This window comes from Electrophorus electricus, chromosome 4 (assembly GCF_041902795.1).
Source record: "Electrophorus electricus isolate QZ-2024a chromosome 4, ASM4190279v1, whole genome shotgun sequence".
Lineage (NCBI taxonomy): Eukaryota > Metazoa > Chordata > Actinopteri > Gymnotiformes > Gymnotidae > Electrophorus > Electrophorus electricus.
This window is the reverse complement of record NC_137500.1, coordinates 39,847,231-39,872,385: the sequence shown is the minus strand read 5'-3', so window position 1 is coordinate 39,872,385 and position 25,155 is coordinate 39,847,231. Positions and strand designations below refer to the sequence as shown.

Sequence of the window (25,155 nt, the reverse complement as noted above, 5' to 3'; positions counted from 1 at the left end):
CATGGTTCCCCGGGTAAACGAGTAGCTATACAATGGCCCTGCTGGATGTGGGATGTCCTGTAATGTCCTGTCCTGTGCCTGTAATGAAATCAAAACAGTTGGAGAGACCATGTCAGTAAATGTAAGTCTGTAGTAATTCTCTCCACTTTAGTGCCCACGAGTAATTTGAGTTCCAGTTATGATATTTCATCACCCAGATGCCATGTTGTTGTCTTCATTGTGTCCCTGCGTAAGCCACAGCTATGCCTTTCTCTGTGAGCCATTTCACATGATCTCGCATAACTGACACAACCAGCAAAATCAGATGCCTGGTAGGTGTTCACAGACAGCTGGCCATGCTTGAAATATAAGGCTTTGTCCATAGCCAGCAAGCTGTGTTTCTCTTGCTAACTCCTGTAAGCAGAACTCTTCACTTACTTGGAATGATGAGATAACATGAACTGTTTATGAAAGACTATTTTGCATACTCAATTGCAACTATTCGCTAAGGCTGAATTTAGCTGGAACAATAAAACTTTGATCAGTATAATAGCCACTCAGAATGCAACTGGCAAAATCTTTGACATTGAGGCCAGGCTAAAGCGCTATAGATATCAAACTCTCCGTCTGTGTGTGGGCGGAGCGTGTGTGCCACACCACTAAAGGTTGGATTTGGCACAGGAAATACCTCGGATGTACACCAGAGGGCAGACTTGAGCTGAGTATGCCTACACTTAGCAGGCTTGGATCGTCAGGCCATTACGTCTGTAATCCAACATCATTTTATATAAGTTGGTACGTACGTGCGTGCATGCGTGCGCTTACTTTTTTTTTTTTTTTGGAACACTGCTGCCAGTGGTGTCCGTATTAATGTCAGTTCAAATTCAGAATTTGCAAGTGAATAAAATCAGAATCAAAGAAGTGGAAACCTGCGCTGTATTTCCATCACGCATTCTGTAGAGCCAAATGCCTTTCCTGCAGCGTACATCTGACTGATGAGGCTGACCTGACACTCTGGACCCTCCCTCCTCTACTTTGTGCAGTGAATTGAATTGTCTTTTATTTGACATACTGTTCCATCCTCTACCATTAGTTCGGAGTCCAGGCAAGGACTTCACAGAATTTCAGAGATGTTGGAAGTAGTTAGTTAATACTGATGATGATGATGATGATGATGATAATAATAAATTCTGGCATTAATAAGTCACCTTGCAAACACAATGACTCATGCAGCCATTTGCTCCGTGCTGTGATTATCCTTGTACATTTGTTTAATTAGCGAGGAGATTAGTGCTGTACTCTTAGTAAAGGCATGTATATTTAACCTATGATGGATTGCTGGCCTTACAGTGTCTTAACATACTTTAACGATACTGTCGGGTTTGTCTTTTGCTGAACTGGAAAACAAGTGTCTTGCAGAGATTGGTATGGCTCAGGTTTACTAACTGTTAATGAAAGGCAGCAGATATACAGTTAGGAAAAATACTCTAGAAAGAGAGCATTCTTTTTAAAGCACGATAAAAATAAAGCATCCATTGTTTGTGTTGAATTAAGTTAAAATGGCATTCTCATCATTTCACTGATATGCCTCATAAGCTCTGCCATTAAGAAAGGCCATTCTTTGACCTTTACACTGAAAACTCAAAACCTTTTACTGTGCATATACTCATCGTTACAAGGTGTTCTGCCTCACCAGTGGAAGTTCAGTTCATGTGGGCATTTGAGCTTTCCTGCTTAGCCTTTGACTGTTTATAGTAGGTGTTTTATGACAATAAAGTAAACTCATGTAAAAGCATTTGTTTCACTGTGACCCAATAGCTTTTTCTTTTTTTCCCCTTTGTTTAGCTTAGTCATAGCCATGGCATGAATGCAGTTTAAGGCCAATTATTGTGTAATTAATACTGCTTCATAGAACAATTCCAAGTAATATAATACAGTTCATAATATTTCCAGGTGCATACTTGTGGTGTGGTCACACCCTAGCTATCTTGTTCTGTGGAATTGTTGCAATGAATGTCTCTTTGTTGTTGCAAGCTACTTTTTTTTTTCTCTCTCATCTATTGCCCCGATCAGTGTTGATGCCCATCTATAGGAAAGACACTGCTTAAGTGGGAATACAATAAACTGCAAATCAGTAACAAAACTGTTTATACTATTCCTGGAACAGGCCTCAACACCCCAATGCACTCCACAGACAGACTTGTCAGTGTTGAGGCACCTGTAGAATTGGCACACTTGTGTTTTATCTCTTCACGCTTGAGGTCATTTTCAGTAATGGTACTTTTCAAACTCTTATGACTATCAGCCAAAATGCTGGCACGCTAAATGTAGCAGCTACAAAAATTATATAGAAGCCTACAATATAATCCAAGGAGCAAAAAAAAAAAACAGTTCAACAATTAATCTTGTTTCTTGTTATCTTTGGTAAAGTTTCTGAAAGTTCAGTATGCAATATGCAGGTATACTTGGCCTCTTGGCAGTATTTTGTAAGAAGGCTTTACACTGAGTTCCAGGAGTTGTACATGTTTGTTGCATTGTTCACACGGTATGAGATGCTGACATTTTGACCAAATCACATGACAGACTATGCGATCTCACTCGCGGAATGTCAGACTGAACAATAAAGTTCTCTGGCAATAATCCCAAGATAGAAAATTATGATCATATGCTTTCAGCATCTATGTGCGACTTATTTTTGCCAAAAGAAGACATCAAAAAGGCATTCTCTCTGCTGCCACAATTCCACAAACGTTCTTCTTTTGAGTCCCACTTCGTTTTCAGTTTGCTATCCTGCCATTGATTTGAAGTTGGCGTTGAGTTGAGCGTAATTCTGTGTCGCTCCCTGTTGGTTGTTTTTAGTTGTGTGTCATGGCAGCTGTCACTGAGATTTGGACAGATAATTGGAGCTGTCTCTGGTCACAGAGATGCTAAATCCACTCTCATGGAGCATGCCACGTTACTGTGATTTGTCCTGATTGCATAAACATCACAATAATTACACAGTGTATACCCAGATTTAATGAATTATTTAATAGCCATGGTTTATACAATTATGAGCCATTTATCAACTCTGTTTTACTTGTTTGTTTATTTTTTGTTAGTTTTTATTACTTTTATTTTACATTTTTGTAAATCATATTATTTTAAGATTATATGATTGTGAGAGTAGAGTCTAAGTCTACTTTATGATTTAAGTGATGGACATTTAGGCTCTTGTGGTACTGTGTGTGGTGAAGATGGAAGCACTGAAGTGGCCCCTCCCTCCTCATGGGGCCACGGTGCAGGGGAGGGCAGATTATGAGCTCGGTACGAAACGCCTGTCTGCCCTGCTCTGAATATACTTGGTGTCGAGAATTTCCCATTTTCAAATGGTGTATGTGGTCAGACTAGAAGGACTGACTTGTATTACTGGCATTTATCAAATGATTGAGTCATTCTGTTGCCATTTCTGTTTGTTTTAAATGTCAGTCTTCAGGTGCTGCACTGTTCTCTGATTAGAGTTGTACTTTATAAATGTGCACCATGTTAACTATGAGGCAACATGGAAAAATTGAGAGCTTTGACTTTTATTCAGAAATGTATTCAAAATGGAAAGTCAATCTGCTTACTTTTCCTTTTGGCTCTAGTGTTTAACAGTGCCAGAAATGCACATAGTGGCTTTAAGTCTTGATCACAGTGAAGGTGCAGGTGTCAGTTTCATGTCAAATGTAATCCTGCAGTAATCAAGGACACTGAATGTAGTGATCAGACCTCGTTTAAAGGCTATGACACAGGTGTCTGAGTGCTGACTGATTTGTAAAGATGTCTGGATATGGCTTAAAGAATACTGAAAATGCCAGTCCCCTGAAAAGGTTCCTTTCCATCAACAGTAATGCCATCAGTTACATTCAGTTCTCAGTGAAGCTCTATCTTATTCTTATTGTCTGGATGCAACTGTGTGGTAGCAAAACCAGTATAGACTAAACACAGTAGTCAGATTCATAACACCGTCCAGTTGGCATTGTCAGCCATCTAGCTTTTGTGGTGATGAGTTTGTTGTAGCATTAACACACCTCTTTTCTGCCAAAATGTCATTTGCTTTGGGCTCCAGCTAGCTCAGACATGATTTTTGTCTGTAATGAGATTCCACAATATGAGGGATTAAGGCTCAAGGCCATATTGCTAAAAAATCTTAAGTCTTGAAAGCTGGCAACAGCAATGCACTTGTGTGAATTTGTCAGCGCAGGGGCACTTGCCTCTTGTGCAGTTTTCCTATGTATATCAATTACTGTTACCCAGGCCGGTCCTGTAATGTAGGTGACTGCAGTATCCAAATGGACATGCGGCAGAAAAGGTCCGTAGCGATGGATGTGGCAAGTCCAAGTGATATCACCGTCAAGAACAAGGAACATGAAAAGCTTGAGAAATACCAAGGGCTGAGAGAAGAGCTGGAAAGATGTGGTAGGTGAAGGCAACGGGTTACCGTGGTAATCGGAGCACTAGGGGCTGTGACCTTCTAACTGAGAGAGTTGCTCCAGCAGATCCCAGGAACCCCATCGGAGATCTCCGTCCAGAAGATTGCAGTCCTGGGAACAGCTGAGTTGGAGCTGAGAGCGCGTGTGCATGTGTGTAAGGGAAGTGGAGTGAAGTAGAAGCACCTGAAGATTGGATGAGCTGTACGGCTGAATACCAGGTGGTGTGTACGGGGAGGCCAAGAGTGAGCTGTAGTAGTCCAGATGACAAGGGCCTGGACAAGCATCTGAGTGGCTTCTCTGGAAAGACATGACAGAAATCCTCACAAAGATTGACAAGTGAAACCTGGATGTCTGGGTTATGCTAGTAACATGAGCCAAGGAGGATAACTAGTTGTTCAAGTCCGTGTTTCTTGCATTTTTTTTTGGGGGGGGGGGGGGGGGATTTCATGATCGGACAAAGCTACAGCTTCGTTCACTCCACCCTTGCTAGGTGGTTTCCTGTAATGTCCCTTAAGGCCGAGTGGTCTATGGACTGTGATCTTTATTGATGTTTTGGTCATGTGCATGATTATATCCTCAGAACAGTAATCGTTCAATGGAAGGCCAGTGTTGGGTGCCATAGCAGACCTTTGAAAACTAGCCAAGCTATTGATCAGGCCATATTTCTACATATAATTACTACATGCCATATTATTACATATCAGGCCATATACTGTTTTATTTTTATTCTCATAAACCAGTCACTGTGGGCATTTTTCTTTCCACAAACAGAATTTTGAAGTAATTTTAGTTTACATTAGATCCATGTTGTTTCCTGCATGTAGCACTAAATGCAAACTTTTTTAAGCATTAATTGATTTTCAGCACTTTGTAGAGTCTAAAAAACCTTTGGTGTCAGCAGTCACTTTAAAACACAAAACATGTGTGTATTCTCATGTAAAGAGTTTCCATTTATTGCTGTGCATGGTTTATCTTGTAGCTCTTCATCAGTGATTCCCACACATTAGCTAGTTAACCTTCCTCTGTCATTCGGCATCTCCCAGCCCTGGAGAGTGCAGCAGACATGTGCTTCCTCCTAGACACACAGCCAAGCACTGCAGCTTTTTCGAGGTGCTTCCTAGACTGCGACACAGGGCAGCTGAAGGCACCCGGAGGAAAGCGATAACCTCCTTGGCCTGTGATTGGCTAGGGTCGCTGTGATTTGACAGGGACAGAGTCATGGCACCCTCCCCTCCCCCCCCCACAACCCAGAGAGCAGTGCGTGCTTTGCTCTCTTAGACTCTCAGCCACAGATGGCTGTGGCATCAATGGGGCTCAAACCAGCGAACTTTCACTGATAGTATAACATCCAAATAATATAACCGAGCAGGCCAACAGATGTTATGCAGTTATTCATTACACACCAAGAAAACATTTAAGACTGGTGTACCTAAAGGTTGGCCTGGTAAGCACAAGGTATGGGGTTCTAATGTAGTGACTGTATCTAGTTCGTTCCGTCAATCATGTTGGTGTATTGAAAACTAGCTCTAGCTCCAGACTATTAGCCTTGTTCCCAGAACACTATCCCTGTTTTCCTGAGGTGTTTCTCAGCACTCCTCAGCCTATATTTTCTCCCAAGCGAACAGCATACCTCTGTTCCCCTGCCAGGCCTACAGAAGGAGACAAGGTTCCCGATCGGCCCGCACCCCCTTCCTGCCTTAACAAAAGGCCACAAAAGCAATGGGCCATGCTCTGTGCTCCTCTGAGAGCTTGGCGCAAATGGCGTGTCCCCTCAGCAATTGAGCAACAGTTACGCAACGCCACGGAGGTTTTATGGGCCAGTCATTGCATTGCTCTCTAAGGGTTACTGGACAGAGCCATTCAGTGGCTTCTGAGAAATTAAGATTAAAAAGATTAAAGGCTACTATACATTTTACTTGCACCTGCCATATTTGTTAATTATATCCAAAAGAAAAACAACTTCTAGCTATAAAGTTGTTCTTATAAATTCACTTATGTTACAAGCACGTTTTGGTGCCCTTATCAGCTACTAACATTATCTGGCCGGCCAGCCCAAAAGAGGGTTTCCTAATTACTCAAACCCAACTAGCTGGCTGAGTGCAGCTAGATTTACACACAGGACAAGTAAGACACCACGTCACTTATAGTTTAGGATTAAAATAACTAACTGATTAAAAATTAGCATATTATGGATGTGTAGACATCATGAATCCAGTGACAGTTACATGTGGCAAGGCTGGAAAGCATTTCTGTGCACTGCTGTAGATGTTACTGGGAGATATTTACAGTTAGTTCATGGCATTCATTCACTTAGTCTTGGCTGCTGCATATGAATATTTTCTTATCTGTATATGTTAAAGGGGTCAGGATCTAGACATTTGAAGCCCCTTTAAAGGGAGGCTTGTTGATTTAATGTGAGTAAAATGCTGTTCCTATTAGACTGGGTTCATGTCCCAACTTGGTGTTTGGTTTATTTCCCATGTCCCTTATTGCAAATTCCTTCAAGTTAATACATAATCACAACATGGCCCTTGTTTGTCTGACATAATTGTTATTTCCATATTACGCCCGTATAAATTGGCAGTGCCCAGATTTTGCAAGCATCATCCTGTATTGCATTACAGTGCTGCCAGTCTTCTGAGGTACCTGAGCTTCCATGCTCCTGGCAGTGCTCAGGGTCTCGCTGCATGTGCTAGCCGGCAGGTGAGTGAGTGTAACCCACACCAGGTCACATCCCTCTAATCGAGGAATGTGACCAGTTAAACTACTCACAAACTAGACGTTAGAAAATGTCATAGTGTCATAAGATGGTCTACAGATATCAGGGTTTTACAGTATTATGGTTTTAATCAACAATAAATAAATAAATAAATAAATAAATAAACAAACAAACACAAGCTGATGGAGAAAATTTAAGTAGATAAATAAGTCATTGATTAAAAAAAATGCAGTATAAAACACAATAAAATGTTGTCTAGGAGTTCAAAAGGTGAATAGAAAAAGGATCAACACGTGTTATTGCTCTGCTTGTCCTAACATTAATGTTTAACCTTATAACGTTTGCCAGAGGGCATGAGATTGTAGTATAGATGGAGTGTATGTGTGGGGTCAGTAGTCACTTGTTTGGCTTTCTTTAATGGGGTTGTAAGTTAATTGTCTTCACGGCTCCAAACCATACTGCCATGTTCTAGGTTAGTACGGATTCAATAAAGCAGAATGTTTAGAGAATTGATTGCTGAACGCAAAGTCTTCTCATCATCATAAGGAAGAATAACATCTTTTAGCACTTTGAAAACAGCTCACCATTTTCTTGAATGTGAGGGTGTCGACGGTTGTACCCAAGTACTTATATTGTCTAACTCTTTCAGTCATCTGTACACATTATTTCCATGGTTGGACCACATGCTGGTACTGCCTGAAATCCACTACCATTTCCTTTGATTTGCTGGGATTCAGGTCCAGGTAGTTAGTTGATTGTATGCCACTCAGAAAAACTGTTGATTTCCTCTCTAATAGATCTGTCAGAGTTGGTGGTATCAATGATGATAAGTGTCATCCAAATACATTATGTACCGTGTCCCTGGGTGTAAACGTCTATAGACCTTTGTGTAATGTTTACACTGGTGTACTGGTAAGCCAAAGAGGTCTAGATATAGGAATAAGACTCTGACTACAGCTGTAATTTCACATGTTTGTGTGTGTGTGTCTGCTTGATATATAAAACATTTTTGATTATCTGAATAGAGCCAGTATTGTACTTAAGAAAATTACCACGCAGTGGTTTTGAGGTTTGTTGTGAGTTGTGAGGTTTGAGTCACTGCCTGGTTATGGAAAAGCACATAATCCTGTATTTTTGATGACCCTTCTAAGAACTTTATCACAATTGTTTGTATTGTTGTCAGTATTTATCCCGTTATTATTATAAACTGAAATGGTGACTTTGAGGAAAGGAGTGCATGCTGTATAAAAGAATAAAGAGAAGTTCCACTGACTTCAGAAATGTCCAGCTAAAGGTTGTTGTTCACTTGATTATGGTTATCAATAACATTCTTCTGTGCGACTAATGGCTGTAATGTATGTTAGTTACAAAAATGCTAGAAGCAATTTGACACACAGCAAAGGGATGTGTTTATATAGCGCATTACTCAACCAGAGGATTTTCCATGCAGTCTGCGTCCCTGTGTAAAAGAACTGACGTTGCTCTTTGTGCAATATAGGCGTAATCCAGAGGGAGGGTGTGTCCAACTCCAGCATACGTTTTTGGGTGGTCCCAAAAATGGCACAAGATCCACTGGTGTATGTGTAAGAACAACAGCCAAGAAGAGCAAGTAAACAATACCCTACTCACAAATGGTTCCTTGAGCTGCACAGCATGATTGTGTCGTTTGGTAGTAGGCGTTACTATCTTGGCCTTTGTAGTAATATTGGTGGTGCAGAAGGTTTCAGCATCAAATTGAGCCCTCTTAACAAGTCACACATTTTGTCTGTGAGTGCTGTGAACATTCTGAGCAGTTCCAGATGTGTGTTCCTCGGGCTTGTTTGATGAATCATGGCATTCACATGTTACAGTAAATATTTTTTCAAAGTGAGTGTTTTTGTCAAAATGCAGGCCAATCTTTAACCCTTTTATGTCCAAGCTTTACCAACATGCTTGTAATCCGCAACCAAATATAACTGCAGGTTGCTCTGCAGTCGTAATATAGACCTAATGTACTGCTTTCTTTCCATATAAGGCCTATTCTCTAGCTCAGGCGCTGCGTCAGTGTTGTGTGTTCCGCTTTTGCTGGCACGTTTAGCTGAGACTCTGCAGGTGTGTGTTCACCCGCAGGCCAGCACTAGACTGCCACGCTCCACTGATACGTAGACACTGTTAGAGTTTGGAAGGGAGGGCTCTGCACTCTCGGGCAAACTGGATCCTGCCGGTTGACGTTGTCTGTTAATGTTCCTCTTGGAATTAGGACATAGCAGCAGGGAAAGAGGAGCAGTCGTCACGAACTGGTGACAGATGGAGGGAGAGAGCGAGAAGGCAAGTGGAATGCCTAGTGAATCTGAAAAAGGACAAATTACATTCATTTGGGCTAAATATATACCAGAATTTGGTTTTGGTGTACCACTTTCACTAATGATCTAAATTTCAAAGAATGCCTTGCTTGAATTTGAACAACGAAACATTTGATTAGGGTTAAATAATTAGAACACTTTAAAACCGGTTGTAATTCAGTGCTTTTTCTTCTATTACAACTGAATGAGGTTTTTTTTATCTTTCTATTTTTCCTTGTCTGTTCACACTGTGTATATCATATGGGATAACTAGGAGGGAGATTACATTTTTCTGTGTCTTCCGTGATTTATCAGAGGAGGAAGGAGAGTGTGGAATGCCATACAGTTCACTACCACTCTCGGTAAAGACGGTGCTCGGTGTTTGCGTGTTCATGGCTGAAACAGAAGAGCCATCTGCCCTGTGGGATGACACACTGCTTTCTGTTGTCACATGTCTATTAGTTTTATGTAGTGGCTCAGGGTTAGTAAATGTCTGCCACACACATGCCTGGCCCTCGATCAACTAATCGTGCTACTGGGAGCTTTTCACCAGCTGCTGCAGTCATCCAAAGTAATAAACACACAGAGTGTGGGACAAAAAGCAGAATTAAAGGAGCAGAAGTCTGAGCCTTCTGGAGGGCTGGTTCACAATAACCTTTAGTTGAGGCACCAGGTTTGTGTTTATCAGTTTTGGGGTTCTGATTTTGGGGTTTTATTTGAGAGCTTTTTAAAACTCTACAGGGTTTAACTACAATATGGTAGTTTGTTTTGGGGTTTTTTTTTAAAGATTTTTCTTACTTGCTTTGTTGTGGATGCTGTCTATTAAACTTGTCTTAAAAACATTGTTGGTTTAACATCTACAAAAAGGGGCTAGATCAAAAATGTGATGTTAAGCTGTTATTTCCAGTGGTAGACTGCAATGAAGAAGCTCTACGTTGGCAAACATTCATCAAAGACGACGAATCATCTTAGGAGTTGGTGTGGAAGTAATGCTTGTGCTTGATTGGCCATCAGTATCAAGATTGTGTACAGTGTAAACAAACCCTCCCATGGGTCCCCTGAATCACTCACCTCAACCCAGTTGAACAGTGACCTAGAGCTCATGCACCTCTACTCAATGCCTTTCTGCTTCACTGGGATATCCTCACTGTACTGTATCTATGCATAATTAGATGGCTTTGGATTTTATTAGTGCTGTGTGCCCTGCAGAACAGACCATACACCAGTGGCATTCAGTATTCCCACATCTATACTGTCATTTCATATAAAGGCTACATTGACAGATTCAGTATAGCAGTGGCAAGGCAAGGGACTGCTGTTATCTGCAGACATCTCAGTCATGCTTTCCAGAGAAGTCAGACACTGTGGTTTTGTCCCAGGTCTTTAAACTGAGCTGTTTGTCCCTGTAATAATCCCATTAATTCCAGGTTTCACTCCATATTACTCACACATACTGCCTCTGTAGACACACTAAGGCAGTTAAATGACAACAAATGCTGGAGGAAAACATCACAGTACTTTCCCTAATCAATACTTATTCAATTAGGTTTATTATTTCTGTAGCAAACCTCAATTAGGTTTATTATATATGTAACAAACCTCTTGGTGGTGGTGATCTTTGGTCCACTTGTATCGTGATCGGACTATGCGATTGCAGCCTGATTTTGACAAAGTTTTGTTATGGCCAATAAATGTGCAGCGTCAGGCCTGCTTCTGAGCATCAGGAACAAAGAACAGGTCTGGTGTGACGACTTAAACAAACAATGATGGTGCATTTGGGATTTCCCACAACACTGACCAAGTGTAGCATGTTGGTATATGCCCTTTTCTGACATCCCTTACACCATGTTCCTTGACATTGACCAGTAGGATGACAGAGTGTTTTCTGGTGCCCAGAGGGCTGCTGCTGTTACCGTTGATTTCAGTAATAGTGATTTGTGAGTTATATGAAAACACATATGTATACAATTCCCAATAATTTGTCCTCCACAAGATCTGGCGTTTCCATACAGTGAACCTGGGACCTAGCTACACCTGTGTAGGCCTAATGTTCTCAACATGTTAACATATTCATTACCTCCAAGCCCATACTGTCCTCACTGACACCCAGGAAGTGTCCATAATAATTGTTTCCTCCTTTTCTTTTCCGCACACACCACCACCAGCATCACACACAGGTTAGTGCTTCTGTAGCCACGATAGACAGTTTCTTGACCCTCTTGCCCAACAACCTATCAGACCACACAAGGATGTCAATGATGGTTGGTCTGCATCAGTCTCCTGACCAAGACATGACACTACACGAATTTATGCCACTATGATCGTCTAATCTGACTGTTGTGACAGACGAAAATAACTTGTAGTCTGATCCTGGCATTGCTCTTGTACATTGATGTCCTACAATTACACTAATTGTGACAATTGTGACATGTCGAATCCTTTCTCTGAAAGCAAACCTGATGAGACCAGTGCACTGGGTAAGTTGGTCCGTATAGGAGTATCATATTCTGGTCTGTATCATGTTATTGACATTTTGGATGTCCAATTTTGGATGTCCAATTAGGACACACAAAGACTAGACTATTCAGAAGAAAGAAGTGCATTCGCATTTCAGGGTGGGGGAAAACACCCAAGAAAACTGCACACGGTGTTAAACATTGTCAGTCTCTAATGTTCCGTTCATCTGTCCACCAACACGGAAATAAGAATACATTTCAATGAAGGCAAATTGTCTTGTGAAAGGTAGAAAAAATGAGTCTCAAATGTTTGTGTTTGGAAATTTGAAAGTAGGATAAAAGTAGAACTCCCCCCTCAACACACATTAAGCAGCTGTGATGCATACAGGCAGTTCTCACATGCACAGTTTCTTGCTTATAGAGTGACTCTTACTGAGGCTGTCCAGTCTTTACTGTGCATGCTGAACGGTGCAAGTAGGAGCTAGAGTATTCAGGATGGAGCGCTGTTGTGCAACCTGCGGCTGTCAGCCAAAATGCCAAAATGACACACACACACACTCACTCACTCACTCATGCAGAGTGGCAATGTGGCTCTCATTTGGCTGTGTAACAATTCCAAAAGGCAGAGGGTATACATTCTGTACCTCTTAGCCAGCCCCCCCCCCCCCCCCCCCCCAAATACCACAGCAGAAACTACCAGCAAGTGTTGGGTGCATTTGGCTTAAGTAGATGGGTGTGTGTGTGTGTAGGTGTGTTGCACATAGAGAAGCAAAGCTGCACCTCTGCAGTACACAAGGCTATGCTGATCTTTGAACAAGTACAGTCCCCTCTTATTGTTTGGCCCTGTATTGTTTTTTCACCACAATCTCCCCAAAAGTCTGCGGAAGCGTCTGCTAGCTCGGTCTGCCCCGGATTCCCTAAGCCTACACTTGGCTTCGACGCTGATGAGAAGTGACAAGATAAGTCCAGGCTGTGGTGCAGGGGCCTGCCTGACTGCAACACCTCTGAGGAAGAGAGACGGCTGGGATCAGCCAAGGTTTGGGTGCCTGCTGAGACTGTGGGCAGCAGACCCGAGGCCATCGTCAGTCTGGTCTGGATCTCCAGTCCTGGTTAATGAAACAGTGAGTCACGTGAGGTGACATCACACATCTCCCTGCCCTTGTATTCGGTCATTCACTCACAATGCATTCAAATCCAGCACAGTGAAGACAACCAGAAAGGCACTCAACCTTTACCCTTGTCCGTTTACATTCCTCTGGTTGTACACTTGATATGTACGTGGCTGAGCCTAGTGGAGAATAGTGGAATAAGTTCTTGTTTTGACGGAAGGCTGATTTACACATCAATGAGAGAAGCGGTTATCCAAGCACAGGGCCTGGGCGACATGGCCATTAAGCTATTTTTCTGGGAGTTGGAGCAGCATTTAAAGAGGTAAAGTTCAAAGAGTGAATACTTAGTTTAATATAATTGTTTTGAAACCTTTTATTTTTACATGCTTCTGGTTAAGCTGTATGGTGATATTTTTTTCCCCATAGTTCAGGAATGGAAAGACCTTTTAAATAAGTTGTTGAAATCCTGCCCAAATTGAATTATAACTCCAACTGTAAATCACTTTATATGTAATTTTACACAAGTTTATTCTAATTAATGGTTTTGGATTGCGGAGCACTTTTCCCTCCACCAGAAACATGTACACTTTTTAAACATTTCAGAAGTTTAAAAATTTTTAGTAGTTTATTGTTTATATTGAGGCTGACCTAGTGAGCATTTCTGAGTTCCGTTACAGACATTGTACCGGGATGGAGTAAGAGGGGTTGTTCTTTATCTGTACTGTAAACGCTGAGCACGTCCTTTATCATTGTTGATCAAAGCACATCTCAGACCTGCTTTTAAAGTGTCCTGAGATAAACATGTAATACTGTCCAGCCTTCTCTTTCTGCCAGTTAATTGTGCCAGTCCAGCAACAGAGTTGTTGTTGTTGTTGTTGTTGTTGTTGTTGTTGTTGTAGTACTGATGTGTTCTATTAGGTTTCATTTTGTTGTTGAGAGATCAGGTATTTAGAAAATTTTATATAGATCTAGGCTGTTAGTCCATTTTGGCATTGACTATTGACTAATGTGGTCTAAAGTGTGTTGGGGTGAATGGGGAGCAGAGTTGTTTGAATGACTGTAGTCTGGGGGCTGTGGTAATGGGCAGAGGTCAGAACCTGAAGAAAAGAGGTATATTTGGGCTCTGTAATTGCTTAAATCCCCTTCCAGTCACTTAATCCAATAAGAACTCATTGTGCCATAAGCTGCGTGGATTTTGTCCTCATTTGATGTGCTGCTGCGTTTAATTGGGATAAGTGCTCTATATATACCAGTCACCAAGACTATAGTATATTTGACTGACTTGATAATCCTGAGCACCACTGATACTCTGTGGAAACGAGTATGTATAAAATTTCTTTCTGGATATGAGGTGTAAAATGTAGTTGTTCAGTATGTGTGTAATTCAGAATGAAATCACTGTGAAAGGAAAAGTTTGTTTTGCTATTTGGTACTAATCCTGCTGAGATTTATAAAAGGTTTCTATCTTACACCCATTTAACTTTGTAAATTCCTTAGACTTTAAAGGTCTGTTAGTGTTTGTTTTTTTTTTACATTGGCCTTGAGAGGCAAACTAGTCCATAGAGACCTCTAGACGTTCCACATATTTTTGTTGTATCAAGCATTAAGTAGTCTTGATAGTGTGGTTCAGGTGTGTTGTGGGAGCTGTGATGGATCAGTAGGCTCCAAGTAGTACTGTAAATAATGCCTAATGTTCACATGTTCATTCATGTTGATATGTAGGTCGTCGCCCCCCCCCCCCCCCCTTCTCTCTCTCTCACTTTAAATTTTTGCTTACTAATTTAATGCAACTAGTTTAGTTTTCACAATGCAAGTTGACCTTTGTACTGGACATGCATGTGTGGCATTTTTATGCCATTGGCTGTTGGCTTCCTGCATAGTTCCTAATTTTTGCAAGCTTTTATACATAAATCATAAAACGCTGCCTGACATCTGTGGAACTCTTTCTAATGGAGCATTTAATTATGTGCAATCTGCTGGTTTTTAGTTGGGTGAAATTGAGGTAGGTTATTTTCTGATCATAGTTTTATTCCTTCACCCCCAGATGACTAAAGCCCAAGTGAGCTGACCTGGAAAGATCCTTATATTTAGTTTCTGATGAAAGTTTTGTCTGTAACCAGGACTGTTTTAGACATTGTACAACAAACATCTCAGGAACACTCATATTAAGTTTGACTGATGTATAGTAACTCTACAATCAGACATTTTCTAAATATTTAGAAATGTTTCTTTGCAAGTTTATTTTGACCTCCTTCACATAAGACACCTCAGATCTTTAGTGTGTGTGTGTGTGCATGCTTGAATGTGAATCACAGCTGTGTAAAGTTGGTTAATTTCTTAAATGAGCTAATGGTATGTTTTGTGATACCTCATTGTGTGTCTGAGTGTGAGAGAGTGAGAGACAGACAGAAAGAGAAAGTCAGACAGACAGACAGATAGGGTGAGCGCTGTCTTACGTCTTTGAAAAATATTGCCTGAACATCTTGGCAGGCATCAGCAATTTTATAACCTACTGCTGTTCCACTTGCTACCAACAAGTGGCACTATGTACATGTTGAGCTTGAGAGCCTTTTAAGACGTATGCTTTTATCATTCACTGGCATTGCTTCATCGAGTTATAAAAATTGATTTAGGAATTATCTATTTATTTTATTAAAGTCCTTGGATGTTATTCCTGCATGCTTGGCGTTAAAAGGCAGTGTGACCCGCAGAAGAATATGAATGCTGTAGTTTTAACTGTACAGATTGCGTGAAAAAGCATTGTTCTAGTCCAACCGGAATTTCCTTTTTAGGGAGTAGCTGTTTGAATAAATTATGCGAATTCGCGCAACTGAATTTCAAGTGTAGGCGTTACCGCATATATTAGTCAAATCATTTTCTTCCTTTACCAATAGAATTCGGAGTTGCGCTGTTTTTCTTGGATAAATTATGCAAATTAGAAAGGCTGCAGATTTCCACCGAAGCGGAGATGAGCTGACCTTGGAGGTTCTTTGTGCGGCGGTGGATGTGCGTCTCCGGACTGCGCCAGGCAGTGTTTCCGAAGGGCAATTTTTCGCACCGATTAGTTGCTGTACTGCGGCAAAACTATGTGATTATCCGCCTGTTCAATGCCGAGCTGTATTTTTTTTTGCTTTCGTTTCGACATATATGGATTAAAATAGAATGAATTCTCAGTGCTACTCGGTTGCGATGGATCTTGGTGTGTGTCAGCTAAGAAATTTTTCAATCTCGTTTTTGTCATCATTGCTGGGAACGGAAGCTTCATCCGTGAGGCTTGACAATAGGTAAAATGACAAATGTGTCTTTTAAGAGTCATTACCTCCGGCACTAATCCAGATGGTGTATCTGGAGATTATGCATTTACCGCCTGCAACCTTCGGTTCTCCAGCCGTCCTTATAAAATACAGAAACGTGGTCCGTGCCTTCTGCTGGAGGTCTCTGAGTGTATTTAGTGAGGGTTACAATCTAAACTGGCTGGTCCTTCGATCGATGCGTTTCCTCACGAAGGATGCTGCTCTAGTCACATGTGATTTTTAATTAAAGTTATCTGGCTGTGCTTTTTCAATGATTTACTTTTTATTTTGTGGTAAATGCCCATAGTCTTGGAGCTATTTTATTTTATTTATGGCACCATTCTGTGGCTATTTCGTGACTGTGAAAGTAGCCTTTGTCTTCATGGGTATATACTTTGGCATAATCCAGAATTTGGTCATGTGTTTTACTCTGTGCTTAATTACTTCTTTGTTGGACTTGTTTTTCAGTTCCTCGGGCGCCAGTGTTGTGGCCATAGACAACAAAATCGAGCAAGCAATGGTAAGTGTGTTTGTTCCTCTCCTATTCTTTATAATGAAGCTATGTTAGCAGTGAAATAAAAGGAGTGTGTGTGTTGTCTAATTCGATTGCTCGATCCATGGGGCAGAGTTGCATCAGCATCCGCGTTAACTAAGTACTGGATTACATAACAGTAGTGCAAGACTCTGGGAAGCACAAGAAAACCTCAGTCTCTGATTCTGGTGCTTTGTTGCAGTGTTTTTGTAATGTGCTAACAAGTTTATCTGCCTGGTAGCTGGCCGTCTGGTGTGCTCTGTGGTGTTTCTGTGCTGTGCTTGGATCAGTGTTGTTATTTAACTCCACACACTTCACGACCCCGGAACCGTCTGTGGCTCCGTCGCTTGATGTTTAACTGCCTTTGATTTTGTTGACATTCGCTGGTCTGTCCTGTCTATGCCGAATGTGTGGAAAACGAGCGTGTCTTGTTAAACATTTTAAAGTTGGAAACGCACACTTCCTATTTGAATGCGGGAACTGAACCTGTTTGTCCATGCTCACGCGATCCCGTGCCTCGCTACTGTTGCTAGGCAAACCTCGGCGCTTCTACACCCAGTTATAAATATCTCGGCCTCCGATTGGCTCGCTGGAGGTAAGCCGGCCATTTTGTTCGGCGGTGACGCTGTAAGCAGTGTGGTGCAGGTAGTGCACGCTAGAAATGGGCCGCGTGCCTTCGTTACACCCAGTGACAATCCCTTGTCATATGTGCAACTTTATTGTAGTAGGATTTTATTGTTGTCTTCGTTTAATTTAATTTAATTTGAATAAAGTGCATTTTAAGGCAGCTTGAAAGGTGCATATAAATATCGTGTGTGTGTGTGTGTGTGTGTGTGTGTGTGTGTGTGTGTGGTTTTTTAAAATCATTGCTGATATATTTAAGCAATGGCATTTACATATCAGATCATACACCATAAAGAATTCTGTAATGTTTATTTTTTCTTCAGGATCTAGTGAAGAGTCACTTGATGTATGCTGTTCGTGAGGAAGTGGAAGTGCTGAAGGAACAGATCAAAGAACTAATAGAAAGAAACTCCCAGCTTGAGCAAGAAAACAACCTGCTGAAGAATTTGGCCAGTCCAGAACAGCTGGCACAGTTTCAGGCACAAGTTCAAAGTGGCTCTTCACCATTGTCTGCACAGGGAGTGCAGCCGTCCGCCGTGCCAGCTCAGCTTTCTGCACAGAACTCTGGACCCTCGGCATAGAGCGCCAATGTTCCCTGTGAAGGGGAATAGGTGGTTAACTAAACTAAAATGGACAAGTTTGCCTCACTCATAGGAGGATTCTATCAAAATTTGCACATATTTAAAAGTCTCAACATGACCAAGCCTATATTGAGGGCTCTGTACATCCCTCTGACAGTCCAGTAAGTTGTTGATGCATGATGGATATTGCCAAACACCATGGAATGTGACTGTCAGATGGGTGAAAAAAATCAAGGTGGACACAACTCAAAAGATTCACTGTGCCTATGGCTGAAGGATTTTAAGCAATGTCCTTTTTCAATGGTAACTTTGGCTTTGTAAGGGTGTTTCCATGCCTCACTTTTGTAGTGGAAATGCTGACCACAGTCCTTTTTTTAGGCTGCAAAAAGTAAGCACTTTAATGATGCCGAATGTGTTGAGTCTTTGATCAATTAATCGGTGCGCCATCAGGTGTGGGTAGGCTGAATAGGATGGTGGTCTCAGTACTTGCATTGGTGTCATTACACCTGAGTGATGAAAGAGAAAAGTTGCCCCAGAGGAGGTATTAACTTTCAGTATTTAAAACTGAATTCCTCATTCTTTCTGTTGCAACTTTCAGTAACATTCGTAACGCAAGATCCTGAGGAGAAGGTGTTGAGCAGGTTGAGTGAATGTGGGAATCCTTTTGTATATTTACTGTAAGTAAGTTGTATATTTAGTGTAAGTAATCTGTAAAATAGTCATATTGCGAGAAACACTATGAGACACTATTTAGGTTTTACAAACTAAAGAAGTTGTTGGCTTTCCCAAGACATTTCACCATCTTTTTTATGCTGTTTTACCAGAATGGAGGCATCAGTCTTAGGATATTTACATGACAAAATACTGAACTTCTCAGCTGTGTTAATACCTACTGTAAACCACTGTTCACTTGGTTATTTGCACCTATGTGATTTCTGTTTCCATTTTTGTCAGTGAACTACTGTGGAGGTCAGATCTTTAACTTTAGTTATTCTGAGTATCATGGGGAACTGATGTGCGTTATTATTATTGCATTATATGTACAAGTTGTATGCTTATGTTCTGTGCATGTCCCTCAGAACCGGAGGTATTGTGTAATTTAGATCAACTGCACTTCACAACTTTCAATAAAATGTTTAAGGAATCGTAAGACCATCAGGCATATGCTGGTTTATTGTAATGCCTAAATTTTGTGTGTGAAAATATGACCAAGAAATGCAGGCCTGTTAATAATCTGAGTTTGTGGGTTAGCTATCTTGTTCTTCTTGAGGTAAAACTAGTTAAGGATTTGTTTGAGGATTGTCAAGACTGCCTCAAATAAAAATCAATTACAGTCTCCACTAAATCCACTTTCCTAGTTGTGGTCTATTATTGCACAGGTGTGATGGTTTGTGTATGACAATGTAAACATTTATTGTACACCTTTTTAACTAATGTGTTGGACAAAGAGGGAGAAAACCAGCCATCACCTTCTATAGCAGGTAAGGTATTTACCTTACAGTGTAATCTTCAGTGTTGCTCAATTGGGTGCCGTCACAGCTATGTCCCCTTCCTCATAAGCCTTGTCACTTTGAAAAAAAGATTCATTTTGAAGCCTTCACGTCTGGTCCAATGGCAATGATATGGGATGTCCCAAGTCTGCTGTAGGCTAGTGGTCAAATACAAGCTAAAAATAATACTAAATATCAATGTATTTATATCTTTAGTGGTATGGCACAATGAAATTGTCATTCATGTTAATATCCTACTGCCTTAGACATTGCGTTAACTCTGCTTTAATCTGCTTTCTAGACATGGATTTACATATTTTTTAAAAACTGATGCCAGACCTTTTCTCAAATGTGGAATATTTATTTGAAAAAGTTCCTGCAGCACAGACAAGTATACAAACAGAGTGTCGCACATAGTTAATGATCACAAATATAATTCATGATAAGACGTGAGTTGGAAATGCCAGCAACAATGGTTTAGTAGAAAAGCACTTGTTCCTGCCATCCAGGTACATTGTAAACAAGTGATCAACAGTGTCATGTACAGTACGCAGGACTCAGTTCTTTAGCATACAGGTGACATTCAGAATGCCAAGCCTCTGGTTTTATCTCAGGTTCTTCCTTCTGGCAGAGGAGGTACGAGCTGCTGGGGCTCATATGCCCATTCGGATGCTCTGTATGATCTGAAAGATGGCTGAGAAGATGAGAAAGAGGTAAAGGACTGAGCTCACCCCCAGGGAAATGGCTGCTGAGTTCAGCTCTAGTACAGTGATATTTTATTCCTGATGCATTCTGCACAATGGCAAGACTGAGGTATGTGAAGAACACAGAGTATAATACAGGTAGATTAATGAGAGGTAGAGTGGAATATTACCTGATCCACAAACAACAAATACAAACAGTGCCAAAAGCCACGGCCCCACTGGATATTTCTCCTCTTGTGGTCGCTACAAGATAACCATAAAACAAAATTCATTTACCTCAACAGAAATATTGCTAGAACACAGATTTTTCATCTCCTCTGAGTGTATTCTTCCTTACTTGCTTTTATAGACTTACATAAAGATATCTAAAAATGATACAAGGGGACCCAGTATTTTATTAAATATTGAATCTTTTCTGAAAAAAACAAAAAACAAAACCTTAATTCCCACACTATCATTACAGTTTTATCCCGGTCAGCAAAAGGAAACAACCACACATTTTGAAAATGTCACAAACCTGTTGGTTCCTGAGAGAAGTGGCAAGATGCTGACATACTGAATTATCCATGCATGACAGCACTATGTTCAGATATAATAGATAGATAGATAGATAGATAGATAGATAGATAGATAGATAGATATGGCAGAGAGAGAGGAGTGGAAGAATTGCAAGGTATCCATAGAAACGGGACATGTCTGACAGGTATTTCATCAGCATCTTATATTGTTCCACATGGGAAGCTTCAGCCTCCTCCCCATCAGGAAAATTGGTTACAGCATGACAACAGTTCTGTATACACATCAACAACAGAACAATGCGCATACTAATGCACTACTGCCTTCGGGGATGGAGCACGGTCTTGCAAGGCCCCTGAGCAGAAGCATCTTTGGAGCCCTTTTGTGAAAAATGTGTAAGGACTCTGCACAAAGCCAAGAAATAGCCCCCTGTGGTAACACAGAGCCCCTGAAGGAGAGAGAGTGATGTCACTTCAGGCAGGTGAACTGGGCGCTCTGGCTCTTTGGTTCGGTAGTCAGGGCACATGTCTATTGCTTGTAGGACCTGGGTTCAAGATCTGGGTAGAGTTACTGCCCTCTGCCTTTGCCACACATTATGTCAGAAGTGAGATGGTGCGCTAATGCTATAATCACACACTGTCCAAAATCGTCTTTTGGATTGTTAACAGTATTCTACAAGTCGATGACTGCAAATGCCCAACTTACTTCATATCTGCCCTGTATAGACAACATGCTAATGATCGATATAAAAACAAAAAAACAAGAAAAAAAAGTATATTTTCTAGTTTCTTTCTTGTCTACATTGATTTAGTGATTTGTCCATAATCTAGAGATATCATCTTTGAGCTGCTTCAGGCCTTGTGATCAGAGACCCCTGGGCACTGGCCCCACTGGTCAGTAATCCATCCTTGACTACCTTACATGCAAACTTAGCACTATGGCCATATATCTCATGATATGTAACAACACCATGATCAGTAAAAACAGTCGGTACTTTACATGTAAATTCTTGTTAGAAAAAAAAACTGGACCTGATTTTCATGTAATTAGTGGCCCTGAACCTGCAACCTGAGGGCAGGAACTGAACACTGATTATGTGCTGGGTGAGATTTGTCTAACAGCATTGTGTGACTGTAGGCCACACCTTCCGTTAACGACTGTGGTTTGAAGAACGGTTGCAAAACTGTTGAAGGGAGGAAGCACTCAACAGACTGTTGGCTGGAGTTCTGGGAGGATTATGATTTTTAGTAGGTCCCATTTCCTTAAGGTCTTTGGTGTGTGGGAGTCGTAGGGAACAGGGAGGAAACTGGGAGGTGGCATATTGCGAAAACTCATCACAAAGAAGGGTAATGGAAACTTATTACCGAGCAGGTGGGAGGTTTGTCCAAGGTGTTTATTCAAACTGCCATTTTGTCAGCCTGTGTGGTAACATGGGTGATGCACATTGGGTAACCCCATAAACTTTCAAACCTCCCTTAAGGAAAGAAACAAACTATAACATGGTGGGAAATAAAGTGCCGGTGTAATGCAGGCTGCTAACTGAGGTTAGGCCAACGGTAACAAGGCACCTAACTAGGTCAAACATCATACAGTAGCATACAGTTCACTCTCCTCCCCCTGCGAACTGTCACTGCCGTTTTGGTTATCATGAAGCTTATCTAAATGGTGGTCTGTTTAATCATTTCTTATATATATTTATTACTACAAACGAGAGGGTGTGGCTACTGGGTTCCGTTGTAGTTTTACAAAAACCTCCAGATCCGTTGACTTCACATCATGAATACATTAGTTACCACGCAAACAGCTGACAGGTTTGGATCATCTCTGAGCTGGCATGGATGCAGGCCTGGATGTAGCACCTGTTGTTTGGGTGTTGTGTGAGATTACCGCATACTTTAATCTCTGAGTATATCGGCCCACGACTAACCCTATGGAGGTACTCGGTAGTCCGCATCGTCCTTATTAACGACATTCCCTCAGCAAACACAAAACACTACAGTTGAAACAGCGACTGACGACAGGTAGACCTCTTAAAAAAACTCGTTTTTAAATTAAACGATTAGAAATAGTCCTTAGATAAATATGATTTCTCCTTCCCGATGAAATGAACGTCTTACCAGGGTCTTCGCAACGTTGCCCCTCTGTGTGATGTTTTTGCTGTGCTTCTCGTTGGCCATGCGAATCCTTTGTTTAGCGACCATCTTCCGCAGAAGCAAACACCCACCGCTGTCAGATCGGACTGGCTTCGCCTCGTCTGCGCTTGAGCTTCACCTCTATTCCCTACACTTGCTCCCCGACAGCCTGGACACACACGGACGCGAGTGCACCGCCATGAAGTAACGTCTGCAGGGGATGGAGAGGCTGCCAGGAGCTCCCCTTCTTGTCGGGGCTGTAGCCTACTGATCACTGCCCCTAGATCCACCCTGGAATATTCAAGGCTTTCAAAGCTGGCTATATTTAGGAATATTCTCTCCAAACATATAATCGATAACGTGTTTTGACACATCTTTAACTTTAATGGGACGTTTCGAGAGCGAGAGAGAGAGAGAGAGAGCGAGAGAGCGAGCGAGCGAGCGAGAGAGCGAGCGGTGGACGTGGCACAGGGACCCTCATGCAGACGCAGCGATGTGTGTCCTGTGCAAATTCTGCTCCTCTTTTCAGAATACATGTCGCTAAAGGGCGATTTCCACATCTAGTGACTGAGTTGGATAAACAGCAGGGAATGGCGTTTGTGCATCCTATAGAGGGCTAAAGACTCCTAGAAATGGTTGCTTAGCAACTGCATCAAGGGGGTGTGTGCAGAATCAAACCTACCCTGCCAGGGCAGTGAGATAGCTATATCTTGGCACATTACAGCATTACCATCAAGAAGCAACGTATTTGATTACTTAGAGTACTGCTGCTAGAAAAATGAATTTTGTGTGAGTCACAAGAAGTTTTCCTCTAAACTGATTCTACTGCTGTTTATAGAAATCAATACTATGTTTAAATCTTTGGCGTGGGATCCGTTGGTGTCATGGGCCGTTAACTGTAGGCTACAACCAGCTAGCATATACCCTATCTGAAACCAGGCTACCAGATTTTAATGTTGAGCTTTGCACAATATTGGTTCAGGTATGATGGACAAAGAATGCCTGACAGCTCCCAGGCATGCAGTCAGACAGTGTCAGTGTCTAGTAGGCTGTACATTACTATGTAACCAAAGAGCAGCAAGATTAGACGTCAGTATAGATGAACCTTATGCTTCCCTTATGGTCTTTTTAGCCTATTACACTGCACACACGATAACACGTGATATAAACTGAGTCAGCTGACAACGCATCAACACAACACCTTCATCTGTTATATTTTACATCATTCAGTTCTCTCGTTTTGTTTTTGTTCTGTGTTTTATATCTGACATGTGCTTCATGTCTTTATACAAAAACCCCACCAAACAGTCAGAAAAAGAAAATGCAGAGGTTCCCAGGGAAGTAAGGAGCAGTGCAGCAAGGGCCTTGCTGTGTACTTGCTTCACAGCAGCGATTAAAGCTGGAACCCAGAATGCTGCTCAGCAGTTCTCACTGCATTTGGTGTCCACTGTTTGTGCCAGCTCTGATTGTTAGAGATTTATATACCTTACTCTTTTATTCTCTCAATAACACACACACACACACACACACACACACACACACACACAGACACACACACACACACACACACACACAAATACAAATTGTACAGTGTTCTTCATTCCCAAGTGACCTCCACTCAGCCAGGCTTGCCTGACTGTAAACAGGTGGACATCTTCGTCCAGTTCTCTCTCTTGTCCACCTCTTCTGCCCTCAGTCTTGAGTGCCATAACAAAGCACCAGCACCAAAACATGTCATGAACATCAGTCTTTCTTTCCCTGGACATATTCTCCAGTCTGTAACAACAAAAGCCTCATTCTGTTGAAGATGTTCTGTTAAAGATTTTATTTTCTCCTTGTTCATTGTACTTCTGAACAGAACTATTGCTTCTGTAGCCTGAGCTAGTTCTCTGGCTAAAAGTACTTTACTGTGAAACTGTAAAATATGACATTCCACTGTGGGCTGGTGGCAAATATTTATGGAATGTTTAAGAATGTTTGCTTTACAGCTAAAGGGGATGGAAATCTGTTTGCCCATGAAATGCTCCCTTAATTATGCTCTTAAATCTCTAGGAGGATTGCATGCAAGTCCCTCCAAAGCCCAGGATATTACTCTGCTAAGAGGAAGAGAGATATGAGCAACTGCATATAAAGAAATTCTGACAGGATGTGTCAGCATACAAGTGAAGTATCTGCCCTTGTATGGGCTCAGCACGTTATCATCTTCTGCACACCATCGTCTGTGGAACTGCTCGCCACCCTCTTT

The 25,155-nt window shown here is 41.5% G+C and overlaps 2 protein-coding genes across 5 annotated transcripts in view; one reads left to right on the top strand and one right to left on the bottom strand.

Annotated features, from left to right (window-relative positions):
- Nucleotides 1–19,417, top strand: part of tsc22d1 (TSC22 domain family, member 1) — a 34,739-nt gene extending 15,322 nt beyond the window's left edge. Inside the window, exons 1-3 of one of the 4 annotated variants that reach the window (XM_081713762.1) lie at nt 9,437–9,459; nt 16,800–16,851; nt 17,811–19,417. In XM_081713762.1, coding sequence (XP_081569888.1) covers nt 16,849–16,851; nt 17,811–18,068 — 261 coding nt within the window. In that variant the 5' untranslated portion in view covers nt 9,437–9,459; nt 16,800–16,848 and the 3' untranslated portion in view covers nt 18,069–19,417. Of the gene's footprint in view, nt 1–9,436; nt 9,460–13,081; nt 13,361–15,998; nt 16,323–16,799; nt 16,852–17,810 lie in introns of those variants that run through there. The other 3 variants (XM_081713761.1, XM_027009569.3, XM_027009568.3) reach the window with 3 other exon arrangements.
- A 481-nt stretch (nt 19,418–19,898) lies between these two features.
- Nucleotides 19,899–23,478, bottom strand: serp2 (stress-associated endoplasmic reticulum protein family member 2). The gene is made up of 3 exons (XM_027009587.3): nt 22,896–23,478; nt 20,433–20,505; nt 19,899–20,252 (listed from the first exon to the last, which is right to left on the bottom strand). Exons 1-3 carry the CDS (start codon nt 22,977–22,979, stop codon nt 20,212–20,214), a joined length of 198 nt encoding a protein of 65 aa, XP_026865388.1. The 5' UTR covers nt 22,980–23,478; the 3' UTR covers nt 19,899–20,211.
- Nucleotides 23,479–25,155: the final 1,677 nt, after the last annotated feature.

Excerpts from the sequence above, each read along its gene's own strand:
- serp2 (XM_027009587.3), bottom strand. The coding sequence starts at position 22,979 with ATGGTCGCTAAACAAAGGATTCGCATGGCCAACGAGAAGCACAGCAAA. Across the intron at positions 20,506-22,895 it reads GCAACGTTGCGAAGACCCTG|CGACCACAAGAGGAGAAATA; the intron begins GTAAGACGTTCA and ends GTTATCTTGTAG. Across the intron at positions 20,253-20,432 it reads ATTTGTTGTTTGTGGATCAG|CCATCTTTCAGATCATACAG; the intron begins GTAATATTCCAC and ends TCATCTTCTCAG.